Source organism: Quercus suber, unplaced genomic scaffold (assembly GCF_002906115.3).
Source record: "Quercus suber isolate HL8 unplaced genomic scaffold, Cork oak 2.0 scaffold_399, whole genome shotgun sequence".
Classification (NCBI taxonomy): Eukaryota; Viridiplantae; Streptophyta; class Magnoliopsida; order Fagales; family Fagaceae; genus Quercus; species Quercus suber.
In genome coordinates, this window is record NW_027069850.1 from 618,023 (window position 1) to 642,504 (window position 24,482).

At 34.5% G+C, this 24,482-nt stretch overlaps 1 protein-coding gene and 2 long non-coding RNA genes across 4 annotated transcripts; 1 reads left to right on the top strand and 2 right to left on the bottom strand.

The window, feature by feature from the left end:
* Positions 1 to 564: 564 nt before the first annotated feature.
* On the bottom strand, positions 565 to 16,036 carry LOC136062294 (uncharacterized). 2 transcript variants are annotated; one of them, XR_010624078.1, is made up of 4 exons: positions 14,377 to 16,036; positions 2,924 to 3,019; positions 2,267 to 2,420; positions 565 to 1,271 (listed from the first exon to the last, which is right to left on the bottom strand). It is a non-coding gene; the product is annotated as an uncharacterized LOC136062294 (long non-coding RNA). The 2 variants fall into 2 exon arrangements; XR_010624077.1 differs by lacking the exon at positions 14,377 to 16,036 and adding an exon at positions 4,129 to 4,325.
* Positions 16,037 to 17,163: 1,127 nt separating this feature from the next.
* On the bottom strand, positions 17,164 to 18,189 carry LOC112024552 (RING-H2 finger protein ATL79-like). The gene has a single exon (XM_024057175.2). The coding sequence runs from the start codon at positions 17,990 to 17,992 to the stop codon at positions 17,333 to 17,335; it is 660 nt and encodes a 219-aa protein (XP_023912943.1). The 5' UTR covers positions 17,993 to 18,189; the 3' UTR covers positions 17,164 to 17,332.
* A 2,135-nt stretch (positions 18,190 to 20,324) lies between these two features.
* LOC112014312 (uncharacterized) lies at positions 20,325 to 24,260 on the top strand. The gene is made up of 6 exons (XR_002883109.2): positions 20,325 to 20,947; positions 21,807 to 21,894; positions 22,571 to 22,737; positions 22,828 to 22,993; positions 23,094 to 23,890; positions 23,973 to 24,260. It is a non-coding gene; the product is annotated as an uncharacterized LOC112014312 (long non-coding RNA).
* Positions 24,261 to 24,482: the final 222 nt, after the last annotated feature.

The window sequence follows — 24,482 nt, forward strand, 5'->3', positions numbered from 1 at the left end:
GTTGAGGTTTCATTCCTTCCCAAACTTAACATGAGATAAAGAGGAACCTTTTTAATTTCTTTAATATTATTATTATTATTATTATGAATTACTCATAATAATATTTAGATGATTTCATTGTTATCCCTCAATTTTTGAAATACACTAGACTATACTAAAAACAAACACTTCTACAAATATCATTAGACTCTGTTACGAAGCATCAATTAGTTCAACATCAACCCCCAACCCCAGCCCCAGCCCCCAGGTGGGGTGTTAGAAAAAGGGTTGTGTTAATAGGCACCATAAGGTGCCCGTTAACCATAGCCCTTTGTACTTTTTTTCAACTTTATTGCAGCTTTATGTCATATTTTTACAGTTTTTAGATTGTGGGACCAGCTTTATAGAAGAGAAAAAAAATATTAAAAAAAGTTGTAGGGTCAGTTTTATGTACTTTTTTCTTCTTTTTGTTCAATTTTTTTTATCAAATAGGACTCATATTAGTGTAACATTACCAAGCACCGCATGGTGCTTGTTAACATTTGCCATACCCAAACATTCCCCCTACCTCTTTTTCCCTCCTCCTTTCTATTTAGACTACAATCCATATGCATTCATTCACATAACATTTGGCATCTTCTACATATATATATTGCTATAGCAGCAGTCACTTTGAGGCTTTCCTCTTTTTCTCATATATGTCTTGAAACAAAAACAATTAACATTTATGTAAACGCGTTGTTAACATTTTATATATTCAGCCCACAAAACTTAAACAAGTTCCACTTATGTCTCCACTATTTCCCACAAAAAACATGAACAGCGATGTCTCCATTTGGCTTCTGTTGCTGTGTTCCACCATTTCTTTTCTGATCTTACTTTTAAAGAACCATGATATCTAAAAAGCTCTCAAGGCTTTCGCAAAGAAATAACATAATCAAGTTCCAATTACAGCTCTGCAACTGCAAGACCGCATCTATCACAACATCCATGATGCAGAAGGACTGACAAACTGAGAAGTGAACAGGCCATCAACCGCACTCCGTGCAACTGCCACCATTTCAAATCCATGCTATTTCTCTTTGCTTTTCGTTGATGAAGACATTCCCTCCCTATTACAATCAAATATTCACGTGGAAATTTCCTTAACCTTAACAGCAAGCTATGACTGCATAAACAGATTGCATGAAGTGGTCCAAGGTTCATGTGCAAGTTTGCTGTTGTGCGAAAGTGCAGAGGAGTTCATAGTTCTAGTACCCCTTTCCACTGAAAAGGTATACTCCAGATATATCCTGAAATAAACCCAAACTAATTATCTCAGTAACCAACACATTGACATGGATTCTAAGATTTCCTCCATAAAGTCAATAAAACTACACCAAAATCCAATTCAATAATAATTCAGCTAAATATGGCAAGGAGAATCACATCCAGATCAAAAAAGTTATCAACCACAACAAGAGGTTAGTAATGTTAGCACTCAATCAAAAGCTTTCTACCCACCAAGTAAACTAACTCAAGAAAACACGCAGGGTAATTGAAATCTTCAACACTATAATATGTGGGTTTGAACAGCCTGTCATAGGCCAATCTTATAGATTTTGATGCAAACAGCAATAGACAAGACTGGTCCATTTGCAGGCACTAATTTTCATCAGCTGAAAAATATATCCGTTATATAATCCATGTGACATCAGTACCAAGTAACAGTCAACACTAAATATTTGATGCCTTGGAGTGTCCCACCTATTAAACCAAGGCATGTCCAGAAAAGAGCATTAACCAATTCAACTTTGAAGCGCCAAAGACACGAGAGGCACTTACGATCCAATCTGTCCATAGAACACAATCCAAAACTCATCACAAGAAATTGATGTTCTACTACCACCCTACACTAAACAATACATGGGTGCATTTCAAGAGTCTCAAGAAAAAATTACCTCAACAACGTTCATAAAGAAGAAAAAAGGTGTCCTGCTTTATCACAGCATAACTTGCTTAATATTACTAAATAGGAGGAGGGGCATCTAAGATATTCCAGAAATTATCGATGTATAACAAGGTACAAGATTAGAGCTAGTTGCATTAGACAATACACTCTAGCATGCCACAATTCTGTCAATTGCTTCAGTACAATCAAATTGCTGATATAACTACTGGAGTTGGACTGACACATGAAATTGTAGGCATAATAGCTTTGATTAAGATATATATAATGAAAAAAGGTGTGCCTGCATAACAACTTCGGTTTGAGAATTATAATACAAATTATTAGGAGTAAACTCACTGGTTGCGCAAGGGCTGCATCAAGAACAGAGCTTATCCCTTTTTTAGGTGGTTGCAAAAGGCCGAGAAGCTTCAAGACTGTAAATGCTACACAAGAAAGTCATGAGGGAACCTCTCGCATAATATTGGTTTCCACTACTCCGGGATCCACAGCACTTCAAATCAAACAAAAACAGAAACAAAAATGAGGTGGAACATCTTGAAAAGGCATAATGGATGACAGCATTTAGTTAGACCTAAAAATTCTCAAATATGCTTAAAAAGCAAAAATGTTGTACATGGTACGAGAATGGAAGACAAGAAATCTAGAGTACAAAGAGTTAAAAAAGGGAAAATGTAGGGATACAATCCTAGTTTTTAATGCACAAAACTCAGAAAATGATAAATATGTATTCAAAAAATTGCACTCAAGCAAGTTTAGTGATAATTATATGTTCAAAGATACACCAAGGCCCGAAAAGAAATGAATAACCATAAGAAGAAGAAAAAAAAGCGCAATACATGACAGAGACCCGATGATACTTTTCCATCAATCAAAGTTGTCAGTGAAGCTCATAAGAAAACAGCACTAGGCAAACTACGGCAAAAAATGGGTGCTACTTGTAAGGTTTCAAATAAAAGGTAGTCTGATATATCTGGTGGGGCATTTATATCTTACGTTTAGAATTCTCATAAATACGAGCACATGGATATGGTTTTGTTCTTGAGAAGCACTTCCCCGAAACAGTTCCCTAGTCAACCTGCAAATTAAAAACTGAAGAAAAAGGAGGTCATGAATTTTGTGTTAAATAATCTGTTAGCCGATGCAATTATGGGTTTCAACTCTTCTAACTATAAATTGCTGCTTATAAAGAAATTTAACAAACCATCAAGCACCATGTGGAAAAGGCGATATTGCAAGAACTCTCATTACAGCATATCTTATCTTTTTGGCTCAATGGAAAGCCATCATAGCATATCTTATCCCAAGGGATCAATCAGCATGCACTTTTCTTTTGCCATTTTCAGTTAAGGCAACAGTCAGATGTTAGTAAGTTAGCACATTCATTCATTTACCATATCAATGGAACATTACAACTTAAGCCTGGTGACCTCTTTGACACATCAATACGACTGTCAAACAACATTTTCAGCACTAACATTCTTTTACAAGTCTCCTTCTTTAACTTCTCTTTTCTTTCTTTTCACTTTTTTTTCCAACTAATGTCATCATGTCGGCAGATTGAATGTATCAGAAATGGACAGCAATTTCATAGCCAATGCTAAAGTCATGGCATTGGCATAGAATCAAGGATGAGCAAGTAGTACACAGGCAGTAACTACAAGTGTACAAGTTTTTTCCCTAATGAACCACTATTTGTTCAGAGAAACATGTTCACGTACATAACTAGGAACCAATTTAAACATTTCAATGAGTAAAGGACGTAACATTCACGATCTGGGAAGGAACAGGACTATTTCTAAGAAGTGGTAATAAAAGATTGGTCAAACAGAATGCGCCAATGTAATTTGCAGCCATTATCCTAAAAAACGCATGTAAACTTATAATCAAACAACCCATGATTGAACTTCATGTGGGTAGGAAACAGGGATGTATCACAGGCACTAAAATGAATAAGATATTTACTAAAAATTATTTTTGATGACATCAAAATGTATTTTGCAAATATGCAATAAAAAAACAAAAATCTGCTGAAAATGTAGCACCAAAAAACGCAATTTTTGCATAATAGAGAGAGATATGAAATGGAAGATTAAAGACATAAAGCAAAGGACAAAAATGACTTTTACACAATAATAAGTATTGTGATAATGCAAACAAGTGGCAATAATAAGATACAAGGAGAGAAAGAGGGAGAGTACCGCCATTCTCCAGAATTGTAGGTAGGGAGTTGGGAGCATATGTCCCCAATTCCTTCATATTTCTACAAATCCAAAAACCAAAAGGCCATCTCTCTCTCTCTCTCTCTCGTCAGAGCGTTCGTATGACCTTGGCGGGTCACACACTATAGCGGAGCACATTTGTTTGAACGGCGCACTTTTTTAATTTGGACCAAATTTGGATCCAAAGTCCAAACACTGATGTTTAAAAATAAAAATAAAAACACGCTGTCGTTAAAAAGTACCGAGTAAAAAGTATAAACAACGTTCTAATGTAATTTTAGTTTGGATAAATTTTGTGAGTTTAATTTAGCCCAATTGGTAAAATTTTAAAATTGTTGAAATTGAATAAGAAATATGGGGTTGATGGTGTTTTTTTTTTTTTTTTCTTTAAATAGAAAAGTTGATTGTAGATCTGTAGTCTAAGGCTCCGCTTGGGAGTTCATAAGGGAATAGAATGGAATGGAATGAGATGATCATAAGGGAATAGAAAGGAATGGATTGTATATAAGTAAGGGAAAGGAATTGAAAAGAATGGAATGGAATGGAATTAAGTAACCTTGATTGGATGTTTTAAAATAGAGGAATGGAAATGAATGAAAATGAATGGAATGTAAGTAATCCTGTTTGGGAGCAACATGGAGGGAATAGAATGGAATCATTTTACGACAATATTACTATTAGACCCCTATTTTAAAATAAATGGTTAAATGTATAAGGGTATTTTAGGAGTTTTAGTAAAAAAATCATTAAATTTAATTTCATTCCCTCCCATTCCTTCCAATTTCGGGGGGAATGAAAATTTGAGGTTTTAAGGGAATAGAGAGGAATGAGTGTTCCCTCCTACCCATTCCATTTCCTCCCACTTAAACTCCCAAACAAGGGAATGAACTTTCTATTCCCTCCTTTAAAACTCCCAAACAAAAGAAGAGAACAATATTTTAAAATTATTCTTTTTATTCCTTTCTATTCCATTCCATTCCCTCCTACCAAGCGGAGCCTAAGGCTACAACTTTTATTAAAAAAATTAATATGGCTATATATTTGAAAATCTAATATTTGAATCATATGATCTTTATATTTTTTACACATATGTCAAATATAATGCCAATAAGTATTATTTACTATTTGACCTATAGACGTATTTTTTATGCACAATTTTATATTATAAAAATTTAAAATTTAAACATTTGATTGATAATATAGTTACTGATCTTTGATCTTTTAAAATTTTTACAAGCATAGAGGATATAAGAAAGAAATGTAATCTACCGGTGAATTTGTCAAAATTCACATTAAATAAAAAAGTATATTGAATGGAGTTATAACCTTATACTACAACCAAGTTTGTTGCTAAAGTTTGTCTTTTTAGTTATATGACTTTTTAATGGGTAATGTGACTTATTAATTTTGGGCGTAACAAGTTTAAAAACATAGATTCAAAGATGTTTATAGCTAAAATTATATATATATATATATATATTTTTTTTTTTTTTGAAACAGCTCCCACTAATCAATATATGATGTACTAAGTTAAGTTTATAGCTAAAATTATATATATATATATATATATTTTTTTTTTTTTTGAAACAGCTCCCACTAATCAATATATGATGTACTAAGTTAGGTTAGTATACACATAGCAATGGGTTATTGGGGTAAAATTTGCTCACCAACCCAAAAAATAAATAATAATAATAATCCAATAACACAGTGTGTTGAATATTTTATTTTTGGGTAAATTTCAATAAATCATCTTGAGATTTGGGTTAATGCCAAATAGGTCCAAGAGATTTCAAAACTGACCAATTTGATCCCTAAACTCAAATTGGTCCCTAAACACTGTTAAGCATCGTTTGCCTTATTTTCCCTCTTCTCTCTATTCTCACGTTAGAGACTCAGTAGGCTCTCCTCTTTCTGGCATCCAATAATTCATACAGAGATTCAAGATAATCAAAACAAAACAAAACAAAATTCTTCTCTTATACAAAACCAAGCAAACCCATCAATGCACAAACAAAATGAAACCATCACAAAATTCCTAAAAAATAAAAATAAATAAAAACAAACAAACAAAGAAATATAAGGTGTACATCCAAGATTACAAAACCATCAAAAAAACCTTATTAGACCCATTTTGAGACAAACCCCAAATCCAAAAATACCCCCAGATTCGCAAATGACTATACCCAAAACCTCACATCTCAAACCCAAATAAAAAACCACCAAATCCTTATCACCATAAGAAAACCCAATCCCTAAATTTGTCAAGATCCAAACCAAAAGAAAAAGAAATAAATAAATGAAAATAGAACATAACTAGAAGAAAAAGCCACTAGTGGCGGCGTCGTAGGCGTGATTCGTCGCTTGTGGTGGTGGCAGAGCCCGTGGGTCTTCGCCAAATGTACTCTAGACGTTTGTTACATAAACCCCTAGAAACGAAAATACAAACCTTCTCTTCCATGGTTGAGCAACACCAAAAGCTTAAGAAAGTGAGTCTTCAGTCGCTATGGATGAGAGAGAGAAAAGAGAAGAGAGAGCCAGAGAGGTTTGAAAGAGAGAAGTGAAGGGCCTAAGAAGAGAGAAGAGATAGGAGAAGATGAGAAAAATAAATGACATTAAAAGCCAAATTTTGTTTAGGGATGAAATTGGTCACTTTTTAAAAGTTTTGGACAGGGTTGGTATGGATTTTTTTTTCAAAATGACACCTATTTTCAATAAATTTTGTTAGTTAGCACCGTTTCCAAACTATTAATGAAACTAACATCTCGAGTCTTTTAAACTCGAGTTCACTATAGCAAATTGAGTCTCAAAGACTCGATTTCCATGAAGTGCGTAGCTGAGGTGGATTAAAAAAATCCACATAGAACTCGAGTCTTAGAAACTTGAGTTTCCTCCAGAAAACATAACACAAACCAACGTAGAAAATACAAACCCAAAAAACACAACACAGACCAATGCAGAAAATACAAACTCAGAACAGTAACCTAGAAAACACAAATAGACCAACCAGAAAAAACAAACCCAGAACATCAACCCAGAAAACACAAACCCACAACAGAAAATATTCCACCAGAGACCGACCAACTTAGTAAACACAAAAAACGAATCAAGAGACAACTAAACCAGAAAACAGACCTTTGGTGCTGAGATCAACAAACCCAAGCCGCTTTGGTACCAAGATCGTGATTTTTGGGTTTAGAATTTTGAGAAATGGGTTTGGATGTTTGAGGGAGGAGAAGAAGAAGGAAGAACTGTCAGGAAAAGAAGAACTGTCTTGGGTTTTTGGGGCTTGGAAGAAGAGAGTGGGACGGCAGATAAAGAAAGAAAGGTAAAAAAAAAAAAAAGGAGAAAAAGAACGAAGGAAGAAGATAGTGTAGAGGAACTCGAGTCTTAGTTCCACGTGGATTTTAAGTCCACCTTAGCTTTGCCATCACACAAAAATCAAGTTTAATATACTCAAGTTGCTATAGGAACTCGAGTCTAAAAGAGTCGAGATGCTAGTTTCCTAAATAGTTTAGAAACGTTGCTAACTAACAAACTTGTTAGCAAAATGGTGTTATTTTGCAAAAAAATCAGGGTTGGTATTGGCCCAAACCTCAAGGTAGTTTATTGGAATTTACTCTTTATTTTATTTTATTTTTACTAAAGTATAATTTAAAATTTTTTTGTTTAATATAAAGGTTAGAATCACTTTTGATTTTGTAAATTTGGGAATGTTTTCATTTTAATCATTTATATTTTTAAATTTTTTTTTTGTCCTGCTTTTTTTTTTTTTTTTTTTAATTTCATATTATATTTTTAAATTTTTTTTTTGTCCTGCTTTTTTTTTTTTTTTTTTTTATTTCATATTACTATGTCATTCATATAACCATCCATAATATTTTTTTGCCTAGAACAATGAAATGTTTGCATCCTACAACATTTTAAAGATAGTATTTTATGAAATAATTATACATGAAGGACAATTAATGATCCGATTACCCATAGAATTGGACAACATGACCAATATGAGAATGAAATTAACATAAATGCCAAAATAAAAACAATTTGAAACTTTAAAGGCCAAACGTGTACTTTAGTCTCTTTTTCTTTTGTTTTTAGAGAAGCCACACCAAGAATTCCAATTGAGCAAAGTAGTGGGTAGGATGAAATTAACCGAATTCAAAGCTAACTACAAGAACTGAACAACCTACTTTCTAGATTTCAAATTGACCTGATAGATAGTTTATTTAGACGCAGTCCAACATTAATTCAATAGAAAGGAAAACTTTAGAGGTCAATTGTCTAGAACTTTATAAGTGTTGGAGTATTCACATGTGAGTAGTGTGGTTGGTTAAGTGATAAAGTCTCACATTGGAAACTAATGAGAATAGTGAGTGGTTAATATAACAAATTTAAGCTCATACCTATTGGGCTTAAACCTTTTGTGTTAAATAGTGTCTATATATGTTATATTAACTACTCAAAGAGTCTTTCCAAGATTTTTTCTTTTCCCAACAATAGGTTTTTCTTGATGAGTGTGGTTGATGATTAGTTCATGTTACCAATTGAGATCAGGCGCTACTAGCCAAAGGCTGAGATTGTTCCCTCAGTGTTCCTCTATCTGAATCTTTTTATTTGATGTATGATTGACATTTAAAGTATGATATTCGACTGAACATTTTTGGGATGATGATTAGTTTTCGATAAGTGAAGGGATCCTGACAACATGTCATTCCCTCATGAATTGAGATTAGGTGCTATGCTAGCCAAAGGTTGGGATTATTCCCTCACTATTCCTCTATCTGAATCTTTTTATGTTCGTATGATTTACATTTAAAGTATGTTATTTGTATAATAATAAAAATGTTATTTGCAAGATAAGGTGCATATTCGATGTGTGATTGACATTGAAGTATGTTATTTGACAAGATGAGGTGCAGCTACAACATAGGTGAGGTTTTATATTGAACATTTCTGGGACGATGATTAGTTCCCGATAAGTACTGAAGGGATCGTGACAACATGTCATCCCCTTATGTTACTAAGGGGAAAGACTTAATTAATTAAGATTAGGGGAGCTCATCTATTGAGCTCCAAGAGTAATTAGGCAAAGGTTAGGATTGTTCCCTTAGTGTTTTTGGTCGGTCCTTCTTTTTGAATATTTTTATTTGATATATGATTGACATTTAAAGTTTGTTATTTGACAAAATGAAGCGCGATTACAACTTATAACAGTGTTGTTATTGCATAGTCTGGGACTATGCTCCATCTCTCTCATAGAGGGGTGGGTCCCACCCACCAAGGCTGGCCCTTCCACCACTAGGCTAATTAGGCCTAAGGCCCTCAAGTGGAAGGGGGCCCCAAAATTTTGAAAAAGAAGAGATAGTAGAAAAAAAAAATTAGTTTAAGATGAAACTCCAAAAAATATGATGCATCTTTTAACAAAAGAATAAAAAATCTAGAACATCCTTGTAAATATTGGTACCCAAAAAAATTCTTTAGTCTAAACAAAATCAATTATCCCAAAAATATCATCCTTAACCTCTAAAGAAAGATGAATTGAGAAGAAAGGAGACGAAGACAAAGTTGAGAGTCTGAAGAACTAAAAAGAAAGAAGCATTGTAAACTTACAAAACTGTAAAGAAGTAATAAGTAAATATATGCAAGAATAAATACAATGGAAAAGTTGAGGCGCAGAGGTGGCCACGTGGGTGGGAGCTTGGGAATAGGAAAAATGATTAAAAATGAAGGTTCTGGGAAGGTAGGTTTATTTGCTGAATAACAAAATTCGTTCTTTTAAAAAAAATAAATCTGACCACTTATTTTGAATATTTTAAAAAACTCTTTTTTTTTTTTTTTTACTCTAATGTTATAATTTTCCTTTTTACAAAAAAAAAAAAATGGATAAGTTTGTTTTGAAGACATGGATTAGTAGGAGAATGTCCTATTTTGTAGACATTTTAAGTGGACTTGGAGAATGCCCCATTTTAATTATTACCTAAGGACCCAAAATGTCTAGGGTCAGCCTTGCCACCCACCATGGGGTCCACCCCTCTGTAAGAGGCAGATAGCTTAGTCCTAGACTATGCAATAATTTTCCCTTATAACATAGCTATGGTTTTAGATTGAACATTTTTGGGATGAATGCTATGTAGGGACCTTTTTGGAGGCATGTTGGCTTAGGCCTTGATGATCCTTTTGTTCTAAAGTTCATGGAGAAAATAAATCATCTTTATATGTGTATACACACGTGTAAGATAATGGTCAACCATAAGTAATCCTCCAATTATCTAATATCATATAAAGACTCAAGGAGAAATACAATGAGTGGATGAAGAGAGAAATATGGATGAATATTATGAAAGATATATGTTGCAAGGAAACAATAACAGTACAAAATAAAACTGAGAATATAATCTATTTTGAAAACTTAAAATCTTACTTGATTTTTGAAAACTTTGAATAATACTTTAAACACTGTTGAAATAAAAAATGCAAGCTCGAAGAAGGTTCAGCAATGGCGGAAAGCATGCAGAGACGTGAAGGCATGTAGAGAGAGAGAATGAACATTCTAGAGCTTTGAGAAAATGATTTCGTATATATAAATATCTGACTCTATTTCTTTATATATAACAGAAACAAAGTAACCAATTTGACCAACAATATTCAATCCCAAGTCAACCAATACAAACATGACAAGTGGCATGTAGCTTAACACTCTATTTACAAACTACAATATAAAACTACTAAACTAAACTAATATCTATAAGATATTTTATGCTGTGATAGATAGCTACAAGACTCAAATATCTACAAGATATTTAATACTCCCCCTCAAGATGAACCGTATATGTTAATAAAGTTCATCTTGGAAAGTAAGTGATGAAACTACTTCTGCCCAAGAGCTTTGGTAAAGAAATCTACAATCTAGTGCTGTGTAGGAATATGAAATGTTTTAATAACCCCATCTTCAATCTTTTCTCGAATGAAATGGCAGTCTATTTCAATATGTTTTGTTCATTCATGATACACCAGATTAGCAGCTATATAGAGGGCTACTTTACTATCACAATAAAGGAAAGCAAGTTAGAATGATTTAAGCCAAAAGTTTTAAGCAAAGTAATGAGCCAAATTACCTCACTAGTTACTGTTGCCATTGATCTATACTCTAACTCAACAAAGAATTTGGACACCACCTGCTGCTTTTTACTCTTCCAAGAGATTAGTGAATATCCTAAAAACACACAAAAACCCTATGATTGACCTTCTAGTATAAGGGCAAGTTACCTAATCAACATCGCAATAGGAATTCAATTGCAATTCTGATCTTGCAGACAAGAACAAGCCTTGACCTGGTGTTTTCTTTAAGTACTTGAGGATTTTGTAAGCAGCTTGAAGGTGAGGTACTCTAGGTGAACTCATGAATTGACTTATGGACTGAATAACAAATGTCAGACCTAGTCAATGTCAAATACAAAAGTCTTCCTATTAACCTTCTGTACAATAAAGCATTTGGGACTGCATCACCAACTCAATGTCAAATACAAAAATCTTCCTATTAACCTTCTATACAATAAAGCATTTGGGACTGCATCACCAACTAAACTACTGAATTCAGCTGATTGATCCATAGGAATGTTTGTTGGCTTACAAGCTAACATACCAGCATCAAACAGAAGCTCAAGAGTGTATTTTCTCTAACATAATGAGATTCCATTGGCAGTTCTTGTTACCTCAAGATCTAGGAAATACTTCAAGGTTCCAAATCTTTAAGCCAGAACTTGCTGTCTAGAAATTGCTTAAAACACATTCACAGCATCCACATCATTACTGGCAATAAGAATATCATCAACATAAACAAGTATGATGATTATAGAACCTCCCTTAATCCTGGTAAAAACAAAATAGTCTACCTTTGATTGTACAAAAACTGATCCACAATTGTAGAGGATAACTTTGCAAACCATTGTCTGCTTGCCTATTTAAGCCCATAAAGAGACTTTATTAGTCTACAAACCTCCCCCTTACTGCCAAACCCAGGTGAAGGGAGCATGTAAACCTCTTCATGTAAGTCCCCATGCAAGAAAACATTGTTGACATCTAACTGAGTTAAATGCCAACCATGAATAGCAGCAAGAGTCAAAAGAGTTTTGACAATAACAAACTTAACCACAAGAGAAAAGGTTTCATAAAAGTCTATACCTTCAGTTTGTGTAAAACCTTTGGCCACTAACCTAGTCTTATATCTCTCAACAGAACCATCAGCCTTTAACTTGATTTTATAAACCCATTTACACCCAATTGGTACCTTACCAGGAGAAAGCTTACACATAACCCAAGTATGGTTAGCTTGAAGTGCATCAATTTCAACCTTTATGGCATTAAGCCACTTAGGATCATTCAAAGCTTAAGCATAAGTTTCAAGTTCCTTAGCAATGGTTAATGCAAGGGCAAAGGATTTATGGGAAGAAGAAAGTTTGGCATAGGAAAGATTTGAAGCAAGAGAATAAAGAAGAATACCTATATCACCAAGAGCAATGGAAGCATCTGATTGAGGAAGTGAAACCGAGGCAGACGCATGTGCAAAAGCCAAGTTGCAATGATAGACCTGAAGATAACTAGGAGGTTTCCTAACTCTAGTGGATTGCCTAACAGGTTGATCATCAGGTTGGGATTGAGGAACATCACAAGAAGAATTAGAATGGTTAGAATCAGGATGAACAAGATCAGGGAACTCATCAGGAGGTACAACCAAGTCTATGGAGAAAGAAGGAGTGAATTCTGCAGTGGGAAAAGAAGAAGAGGAATCTGGTATGATAGGTTGAGAAGGAAACATATTGAGGTAGGAAGAAAAGGGAACAGACTTAGAATTGGACAACCAATGTTTAAAAGGAAAGATATTTTCTTTAAAAACAACATCTCTAGAGACAAAACAAGTTTTAGTAGTCAAATCATAAACCTTATAGCCTTTAGTGCCAAAAGGATAACCAAGGAACATACAAGGCTTAGCCCTGGCATCAAACTTAGTCCAATCTCTAGATAAGGTTGAAACAAAACACAAACAACCAAAAATTCTTAAATGACCACAGAAAGGTGAATGCCCTAACAGTTTTTCATAAGGAGTTAGATTTTGAAGAAGTGGACTAGATGTTCTATTAATCAAATAAGTGGTAGTAAGAACACAATCACCCCAAAATTTGAGAGGTAAATTAGCTTGAAATCTCAAAGCTCTAGCCACAGTAAGAAGATGTTGGCATTTCCTCTTAACAACTGAATTTTGTTAAGGTGTTTCCACACAAGACAGTTGGTGTATAATTCCTTTAGAATCATAAAAGGAATTCAAAGCAAATTTAGGTCCATTATTTGATCTAATGACCTTTATGGGAAGTTTAAATTGAGTAAGAATGAGATTATAAAATGATTGAATCAAAGATGAAGCCTCTGACTTGTATTTCATCAGAAACACCCAAGTGTACCTACTATAGTGATCCACTAAGGTAAGAAAATACCTAGAACCATTTAGGGAAGGTGCGGAGTAAGGGCCCTAGATATCAACATGTATTAAATCAAAACATGCAAATGAATGAGAAGTAGAAATAGGAAAAGACAATCTCTTTTGCTTAGCTAATGAATAGATAGAACAATCAGAGTTCTTATTATTGCAAGAAATGATGGTAGGTACAACAGATTACAACAAATCAAGTCTTTTGGCAGAGGGATGACCTAATCTACAATGTCATAGACTAATAGTATCAACAGAATTCACATCACAAGAAGTAAGAGCTGTTACAGTAGCTGTTACAGTAGGAAAAGAAGGTGAAAGCTTGGAAAGAGCATTGGAAACACATGATGGCAAACTATCTGGCAAGCTGCTTTGCAATATGTATAATCCACCTTGATTTCTACCCAACCCAATCATCTTCCAAGACTGTAAGTCCTGAATGAAACAGTATTGTGAAAGAAAAATGCAACAACAAGAAGGATGTTGGGTCAGTTTACTAATGGAAATCAGATTAAAGGAAAAACTAGGAATGCAAAGCACATTGTCAAGAACTAAGGTAGAAGATAGTTGCACAATGCCAATATGTGTAACTTTTGCCATGTCACCATTGGGAAGTCTAACAGAAATTTGAATTATATGATCAATGGCTCCACTGTCAAGAATCCAATCAGTGGACTGAATATGAGAAGTATTGATGGAAAAAGAAAAAACTAAATATTCAAGAGAGGGAACAGACCATATACCTGATATCTCATGTCCTTGAAGATCAAATGAAGGCTAAGTGATGATATTTGCAACCTGATGGGTATCTGCAACTCCCTCAGAAGGTACTTGAGTACCAAAATGGCAGTTGGAGTTTAACAAACTAAGTAACTGCTGATATTCTAACTTAGTAAGGCTAACACCTCCACTTGCATCATCTTCAAAAGCAATTACATTGTTGGCAAAAGGTGGTAAAGCAGCTACAACCTAGCCTTTAGTGGACTTGAACTTATAGCCAGGAGGGTATCCATGCAACTTATAGCATTTGTCAACCACATGACCCATTGCACCACAATGAGTACATTGTGGCCTACCCTTCTTGAAGTTCTTGACATTCTTTGCTGCTAATGCTGATGCCAAAGCAACTGCTGTGTCAAGTTGCATTTTCTTGGCAGCACCAACCTTCCTTTACTTCTCATATTGAAGTATAAGAGAAAACACCTTGCTCAAGGGAGGCACAGGATCCATAATCAGAATCTGTCCTCTGACAATTGCATAAGTCTCATTCAACCCCATCAGAAAAGACATAGTACACTCCTCCACTTGATGACCAAAGGTAAATGTCCTATAATTGGAAAATTCATCTCAAAGTCCCTCAAATTTGATGTAATATGCATTGATGGTTAAATTGTCTTGAGTAAAAGAATTAATCTCCTTTCTCAACTCAAAGATCCTAGGGCCATTGCCTTGTCCAAATCTAAAGTGTAAGTCAATCCACACATCTCTAGCAGTCTTGAAATAGACTATGCTTGGTTGTAAATCTTTGGAGACAAAATTAAACAGCCAAGCCAAGACTATGCTGTTACATTTACACCAAGCTCTGTAATAGGGATAACCAACAAATTGAGGTTTGGGAATAGAACCATCAATGAATCCTAGTTTGGTCTTGGCATCTAGAGAAATGAGGATTGCCCTACTCCAGGTGCTATAATTCTCCTCAGTGAGAGGTTGAACCACCAATGAAATACCAGGATTATCACCACTTGATAGAAAATAAGGGGATAGAGGAATTTTCCCAAGGCTGAACAATTGGAGCAGTAGCACTAGAAGTACTTTCAGTCATACTTAGTGCAATGTTTATCAAAAAAGGATGAAACTTGATTGAAGATTCAGAGTCCTAAACAGGATTTAGCAAACGAAAAATCAAGAATTGTTATTTTAGAGAAAAATCTTCAAGGAATAAGTAATGAACACTGTGATACAATGTAATGTCAAATCAAATCAAGATTCAATTTACAATCTTGATGAACTCACTACAAATTGGGAATTGAACCCCTAAGATTGAAAGAAATCAATTTCCAATTATGAAGAGGGGAATCTAGATTTCAATATGCTAAAGAAATCAAGATCTAGAAGATGATGAACTTAGTGCAAGAATCAATCAGAAACACAATGAAGAAAATTTCTAATTGATCTGAAAGAAGCACCAAGAAATCAAAAGAAAATGAAATTGAACTAGGAAGAATCAGAGAATACTAGACTTGAACAATTCTCTGAGCTAGTTCAGCTCTAATACCATGTTGAAATAAAAAATGCAAGCTCAAAGAAGGTTCAGCAATGGCAGAAAGCATGTAGAGACGTGAAGGCATGCAGAGAGAGAGAATGAACATTCTGAAGCTTTAAGAAAATGATTTCGTATATATAAATATCTGACTTTGTTTCTTTATATATAACAGAAACAGAGTAACCAATTTGACCAACAATATTCAATCCCAAGTCAGCCAATACAAACATGACAAGTGGCATGTAGTTTAACACTCTATTTACAAACTACAATATAAAACTATTAAACTAAACTAATATCTACAAGATATTCTATGCTGTGACAGATAGCAACAAGACTCACAGATATCTACAAGACTCTACAAGACTCAAATATCTACAAAATATTTAATAAACACTAATTCTCATTCAAATGAGAGGTTTTGATAATTTTATAAACAATATATTATGGTTTATAACTTACTATATTATTAGAAATTTAAAATTTACTTCTTTTCTTTCTTTCTATATGTGTGTGTGTATTTATGATGTATGCATATTTTTTGAGTTTATCTTTAATTAACAGTATATTGATTCTATAGTTCAGTCCTGCCAAGAAAAAAATCATCACCTACCACCACCAGACCATGGTTTTATAAAATATTATGAAGTATCGTGGTTTTGTAATACTAGGAACTACCGTAATTTGGGGTTATCATACTATTTACTATATAAGCCTAATATATTTCTATATATTTCCAATATTGGATTTATTGTAACATACATAAATTTTCTTATTTCCGCTATCTCTACATAATTTTCTTTTCTTATTTTTATTTTAAAATAGTATCAAAGTCACAATCTTTGTTTCTCATCAACATTTGTTGCCACTTCCGCTTATTAACATTATGAATGGAACAGAAATGATAAAATATGTTCGTTGATTCGAAAATGAAATCAAACCACGCATAATAAGACTTTAGTGGCTAGAGCCACCCTATGCACATGTGGCATGGAATTTTTTTTTTTTTGAGAAAGATGTGGCATGGAATTTTATAACTCATCAGTGATGGAATTTGTTACGAAAAACAGTCATATGTTTGTTTTGGTTATTCTGCAGAGATCGGTTAGACCACCAGCAGAGACTCCATACATATTGGCCTTGTGATGATTATTCTCTAACATATTCCCCGAGAGAGAGAGAGAGAGACAGGTCGGGTTAGCTAAAGAGTAATCTGTTTATATGGTCGGCAAACAGGTAAAGTCATGCATATATGAAGTAATCATGATTCAAGAGAGAAATTGAAATTAAAACCCGAATTTGAAATACACACAATCCTAGCTAGTTACTTGCTATATATGTATATATAGTTAATTAGCCAGCTCCATTGCATAAAACAAATGTAAATACTCTGATCTGATTTGTCTGAACTGGCCTTGAACTTTGAAGGGTAATCATGAGAGAGAGAGAATTGGTCCTTCTCCAGTATTGGTTTGGCTGCAGGGTTGTGTAGGAATAGGAGAGGGAGGGAGACAGCTGCGGCGGCAAGTGGGACAGGAGGTGTGGGAAGACAACCACTGTTGAATGCAGTTCACGTGGAAGCCATGGTTACACCTTCCCAACACACGAATCCCCTCTCCCTCCACGAACTCCGACAAGCAAATCGCACACTCTGCTTCCGTTCCAGCCAGCTTCATCCCTGTCGAAAACACCAGGCTCGGACCTGAAATTAACGTATCAGCTGCCTCTTTCTCCAGCGTGCTCTTTCGCTCATCATGTTGTACTTGTTGTTGTTGTTGTTGGTTTTGGGGTAGTGGCTGTTGGTGATTATTGCCGCCACCACCACGTAGGAAGAAGCGAATGGCGGAGTTGAGAACCAAAGCACATATGAGTGCGCAGAGGAGGACGATGAGGACTGTGGCCGCGTTTGCTTCAAAATCCCGAGAATTAGAGTACGGCTGCCACCTGTTGCAGCCATCATCTTGTGGCTCACATCTTGTTTTTGTTGGGGTCGACGGAGAGAGTGGTGGGGAGAGGTGTATTATAGCAGATTCAGCTGCTACTGCCGCTACTACTGTTGCTGCTGCAGCTGGTTGTGGTGGTAGTGGTCGCATTTGTTTCTCTCTTTTCAGTTCTAAGGCTCCCTGAAACTTTCTGTATTTTCTGGCCGATGGCTTTGCTTTTGTTGTCTTCACTCTTTGAGGTGAGGCACAGGCACTCAGTTATGCCTTGGAGAGACAGAGAGATTGCGTAGGAGTCCAGACTGGTATTATTGATATGAGCACCAGGCATCAAGAAATGAATACGTACGCCTCGGGTTCATCTTTTGAATTTCCAAAAACACGTGGATCTTTTTCGGTTAAGGTAGAATTTATTTTATTAAAAATTGAAAATTAAAAATATTATAATAAAATAATTTTTAAATATATAAATAGTGTTATAAGATTCATTTTTAATGAAAAAATTGTTGAAAAGTAAAATTTTTGAATTCTGTAAACAGTGCACCTAACCCATTGGTGTGCACTGTCTACCACTCTTGAAGAAAAGTAAAAAATACAACTAAGAAAAAAGCAAAAAAAAAAAAAAAAAAACGCAAATGCAAATGCTGATGTAGAAAAATGTGGGAGCTTCAAAAGCTTCGGTTATATATATATATATATATATATATATATAGATAAGACTTGGTTTGTAAAAAAATCAAATATGTTTTTGTGTAAAGGGTAAAAAGCAAGATTTTATCAAGAAAAATCAGATCTATTTTTGTTAAGTTTAGAAAATAAGATTTGATTTGTAGACATCAGATCTGTTTTTGTAAAAAGAAAAAAAAAAACAGAGATTTTGTTAGAAAGAATCATATTTGTTCTTGTAAGAGAAAAAATGATTGATTTTAGGTTTGTAAAAGAAAAAGCAGATCTGTTGTTAGAAACAAATAAAAAAGGCTTTTGAAAGAGGATCCACATACATGAGACAAATTTATTATGCATGCATCATATATATATATGTGTGTGTGTGTGTATATAATTTAAAAAAAAAAAAAAAAAACCTTCAACCTAATTTCAATCCCTTCTTTAAAATTTCAAAATCTGCACTTTTATAACAAAGAAAACTTTTAAGAAAAAAGAAATTTTGAGTTTAGAAAAATTAGATCTGTATTTAATGAAAATACAGATAAGTTTTTGAGTTTAGAAAAATTAGATCTGCATTTAATGAAAATACAAACCAGTTATGTGTTTAGAAAAAAAAAATCATATTTGTATTTGATGAAAATACAAAGCAGTTTTGTGTTTAGAAAAAAAAAATTAGATCTATATTTAATGAAAATACAGATCAATTTGTCTTCATAAAAAAGTTTTGATAGTCATTACAGATTTTGAAGTCAAAGAGAAAGAATTGAAATAAACAATCATCTAAAGCATCTAAGCGTGACAATTATCTATTAAGAACAAGTTATAATAAAACATGCTAATCATATTCATGCATCAAACACAAAAACATGCTAATTAACGAAAAAAGAAAAGAAAGAAAAACAGAATACCTTTTGCATGAGCGAGCTCTTCTAGTGAAAGAATATTTTAGAAATCAAAGAAGTTTATTCACTTCTTTGAGGTCTAAAATACTTTACTTACAAAAGAGAAGTTCCTAAAGCAAAAGCCTCTAGAATGTCTTTAACGTAAAGAGAGCAGAAAAGTTAGAAAAGAAGAGCCCCTATTTTTTATTTGTTTCCCCTATTTATAAAGGTTGGGATGCTGAATGAGATCAGATATGAATTGGAACACGTCCTTATCTCTAAAAAATCGAAAAAAATAGGCTTTATCTCAATTAGGAAGTCCCCGGGCCAAGCCAAAAATTTGGGCCAGTCGGCACTGGGGAAGTGTTGATCAGCACTTACCATGTGCCGATCGGTACTCCAAGAGTGCTGAATGGCCCTCTTGGGTGCCAAGTCTGCGTTTGAGTTTTGGTCCAATTTGGACTCCTTTTTTGAGGATTTTAAGTCGGGAATTGCACCTAGACATTTTTTAATCCATATTCTAAAAATTAATTCCTTTTTCTTGATATTCAAGTCTTTAAAGTGATAATTATTTAGTAGATGAATATTCTAAAAAGCCTTTATTATCCATAACTTCTTTGTTATCTGATTATTAACTTTATTCTCATGCAAGCAAGCCTATTTTTGACACTAACCAACAACCAATCACAAAATTATCTAATTAATTTTAATTGTCTAACCAATTAGAATTAATTTAAATTAATCATGTATGATCGGCTCCACCCAAGCAAAATGCATGCAGACTGTGAAAATTTGATCATGTGATATCTTTCAATTTGACGGTTTGATTTAGAAATCAGACATACCATGCGACCGCTAGAATCTCAAGATTATTTATATGATATGCAATAAATGAATTAATGTAGGTAATGCAACTCTAAATTTTGGGTATATGATTGGTCATTCTAGTCATTTTCCAAGATTAAATTATGGGTGCAAAATTAAGTGTCTACAAAATGCCCCTCATTGATAGAGCTTGCAAAGAGAATGTCAACGTAAAACTAAGACACTGATTTTAGCAGCCATGATTTAATCAAGGATGACTTTTCAAAGATTACCTAGTCCTCGAACCTAAAATCTAGGAACATAGAACTAGTGTTTTGTTGTTTTGAAAAAAATGAGAATTATGAATACTCAACCTACTTGATAACTAATAAACTTGAAATGAATCTTGAAATCTAGGGTGACTAAGAGGCTTCTCTATCTCAGTCTAAATCTGTGGTGGATTGAGAGGCTTCTCTATCTCAATCTGTATGTGGGGGCAACCAAGGGGCTTCTCTACCTCAATCTGAATGAAAGGTATCCAAGAGGCTTCTCTATCTTGGAACCTAGGATGATTGAGAGGGTTCTTTATCTCAATCTTTGAATTGTGGGTGACCAAGGGGCTTCTCTACCTCGATTTGAATGAAAGGAAACCAAGAGGCTTCTCTACCTCGGAATCTGGGACAATTGAGAGGCTTCTCTATCTCAATCTTGAATTGTGGTCGACCAAAGGGTTTCACTACCTTAATTTGAATGGAAGGTAACCAAAGGCTTCTCTACCTTAGAACCTAGGATCTTGCCTACAAAAGATCAAAATTTGGAATTAGACTTTGAATGATGAGTGCTTTGTTGTTCCATTGTTTTGAGATGTGTGATTTTCCTCTCTCTTTTTTTTTTTCTTTTTTTTTTTTTTAAATTTTGAATTTCCCTTTTTTGAAAGAAAACCTTGCTTGATTTTTGTAGTTCTTTTGAAAAAGATTTTTTTTTCTTTGAAATTTGAAACTTGAAATTTACAGTTTGAAATTTGGAATTTGAAACTTTCTTTTTGAAAAATGGTACCCTTTGTCCTTAATCATTTTTGAAAATTTATTTTCTTCTTGCTTCAAAATTGAATTTCTCTTGAAATTGATGTCATCCTGTCTTTGAAAATCTTTGAAAAGCTTTTTTCTTTTTTCTTCTTTAAAAAATAATTAAAAAAGAAAGAACAAAAAAAGAATTTTCTCTTTTTTTTTTTTTTTTTTTGAAGAGTTAACTGAGTTAACTCAGGTAAAAAAGGGAGGGGGTGAATTTTTGACCCTCCCTCTTTCTTTGTCTTCATCATTTTTTTTTCCTCACTCTTCTCTCTTCCTCCATTGTCACTATTCACACACTTCATCCACTTGCATTTTCTTCCTCCTCACACCATTTTTTCTCTAGAAAATCACTTTTCTAAGCTTCTAAACTTGCTTTCATTCATCTCTCTCAATATCTTTTCAGATCTTTGTGTTCTTGACCATTTTGCTACAAACCCATTTGTTGAAACCCGTCTCCAAACCTTCATTTTATTATTATTATTATTATTATTGTTTTGCATTGTCAATGGCATCTTCCAATGTGCCTTCCTTTCTTACTTTTAATAGGAAAAAAATATCACCCATTCCTTGAATGGAATGAGGAAGAAGGGCTCCTCCAAGACCCATGCTCCACACTCCAAAGAGAGACTTCAAGGTGAGCTCATTTTTTGGTTTTTTTTTGTTGGCAAATTTGTTGGTTTCATGTTTTGTTGGGAGCTTAATGTTGAGACATTGTCATTTTGTTGTTGTTTTCTCTTGTTGAAATTATGGAAATTGTATGATTTGGTTGGAAATTCTTGTGCTCATGTTGTAATCTTTGCCTTGGGTCATTTTTTGAATTGTCAAATTTTTTTGGCATGGTGAAATTTGACAATGTTTGTAACTTGTGGTATTGATAAATGAATTTTGATTTGAATTTTGTGGGCATGGAAGTCGTGAAAATTTTATGTGTAGGCTTGATTGAACAAATTCATTTTCGATGAGTGTGGAAATTTTGTTGGAATGTGTAAGTCCTATCCCATGAGTATGGAAATTTTTGTGGGTATGGGACACTACTTGCACTTTCCATTTTCCAGGCATTGGTGAGGTGATGTTGAGACCCTATGACTTCTCAGCCATTACTGGCTTAAAATTGGGTGGTGAAAGAATTAAAGTTAATGATTTCATCACCTCATCATAAATTAAAAGTCTTTTGGGGGTGATGCCTTCAAAAATGAAGAGCAAAAATGTCTCCTTGATGTGGTTGTACACCAATATTAAGAGCTGTAAGACTGTGGTGACCGGCACTCGCATGTTCATGCTTCTCTTCATTGGAACTCTCTTATGTCCAGACTTGGGTAGTACTGTGAGCTTGCACTATTTATGGAGTCTAAGGGATATTGGCCAGATCAAAAATTATGATTGGGGTGGCATGGCCTACGCAACCCTTTTGCATTTCATAACTCAACTTTCTTGGTGTAGCCTATCAAGCTTAGGAGGTGCACTATTTGTTTGGCAGGTGAGGTTTTGCATTCTTGGCTATGTGTGTGTTTTGGAAAGTCATTTTGGTTGTTGTATCACTAATGATGTATGTCGATTTTTTTTTTAGGTCTAGATGTACGAGTATTTTGGGGTTGGTCCTCAAGTTTTAGTAAATGTTGGTGATATGTATCCAAGGTTTCTCTGTTGGTTGCCCAAGTATCATTTGTCAACACCTTCCAAGCGTTCTTTGCCAAGTTTGGCGTATGGTGATTGATAACTTGACTATCGATGATGTGAGTTTTTTTTTTTTTTCTTTTTTTCTTTTCATGTGTGGGGTTTTGTGTTTGATTGTGGTTTGGCTTTCTTTCATTCTGGGTTCTTTGTAATTTTTAGATTTCTTTGGATCCATGGCTTGGATGTGAGGAGCATGCTGAGTGTGAATGGGCTTGAGAGCTGAATGGTCGTCAAGTACTATTTGAGTGTGGTCACGAGAGGTATTGGTATCTTGGTGATTGAGTGTAGGCTCAAGTTCAGCATGTGTACCCTCCTTCAACAATTCCAGTTCATCCTTGTCCCTTAATCTGGTTGGCAAACCTTTTAGCTAATGAAGAAATCGCTCATGCTTGGGTGGGCCATGTTGTTTCGAAGACACCAGGATACTATAGTATGAGTTTGTCTAGACTCAATTGTAGGGTTGTCTAGCTGGCATTCTTGTACCCTCAATATCTTTCTTCTCTCTCAAAGTCAATTTGCATGTTATCTTGTATCCTCATCTTATATGTTTCATTTGCATGTTGCACTTTTTGGCTTCATATTCTGAAGATGAGGAAAAGGAAGAGGAGAATCCCCTTCCTAGCCGTACTAGCGGTTCTTCTAGTTTCTTCATAGAGACATATACTCCTTTTCCTACATAGCAACATGAAGTGATGAATCCTGATGGGTCATATAGTTCTATGGCTTTAAACAAACCAGAGCACACCCCAAATGTCCTTTGGGGTGACCCAGTGTGTTCTCGAATCTTTTATTCTCTTGTCCTTATTTTTCTTTTAGCTCATTGAGTTGTTCATGAACCGGTGAATTTGTGTTTCAAGAGAGTTGATCTTATGGAGGAAAGCATGGGGATGATTGGAGGTTTGCAACTTTTGGCGCACACTCAATCTTCTCAATATGTGCTTAATGAAATGAACTGGGTATAAGATGATGCTTCCTTAGTGATCTTTGCCTAAGTCTCCATGATAATGGATCTAACACTTGTCTCTGTTGATTTTTTAGAACAACCGAATGACAATGGTTGATGCTAACACAAGATCCTTGGAGGAAAGAATCAGAAATTTGGAACTTCAGAACCAGCAACAAGAATCTCGATTTTATGCAAGTCAAGAAGGAGACACTGAGGGTGGCTCCTCTAGGGGTAGGTCTAGGAGATCTTCCCGCAGGCAGACCCGGAGTTTGAATGATGCTTAACCTGTATTTTAATTTTCCTGATGAAGTCTTGTAGTAAACAATTTGAACTTTCTGACCACCTTTGATGTGATTTGTACTCACCTGAATGAGGCACAACCGAAAGCCCCTAGTCTGAAAACTTATGCATGATTTTTTTTTTTTTTTGAAAAGAAATGTGTGATTTTTACTTGTTCCAAAAAGAGGGGATAAGGCATAGCCGAATGCCCCTAGTTGAAGAGATAAAAGCATGACTTTGGAAAATCTTGACTTGATTAGTTTTTTTTTTTTCTCAGTTTTTTTTTTTAAAAGCAGATGATTTTTTTTTTTTAAATGGACATG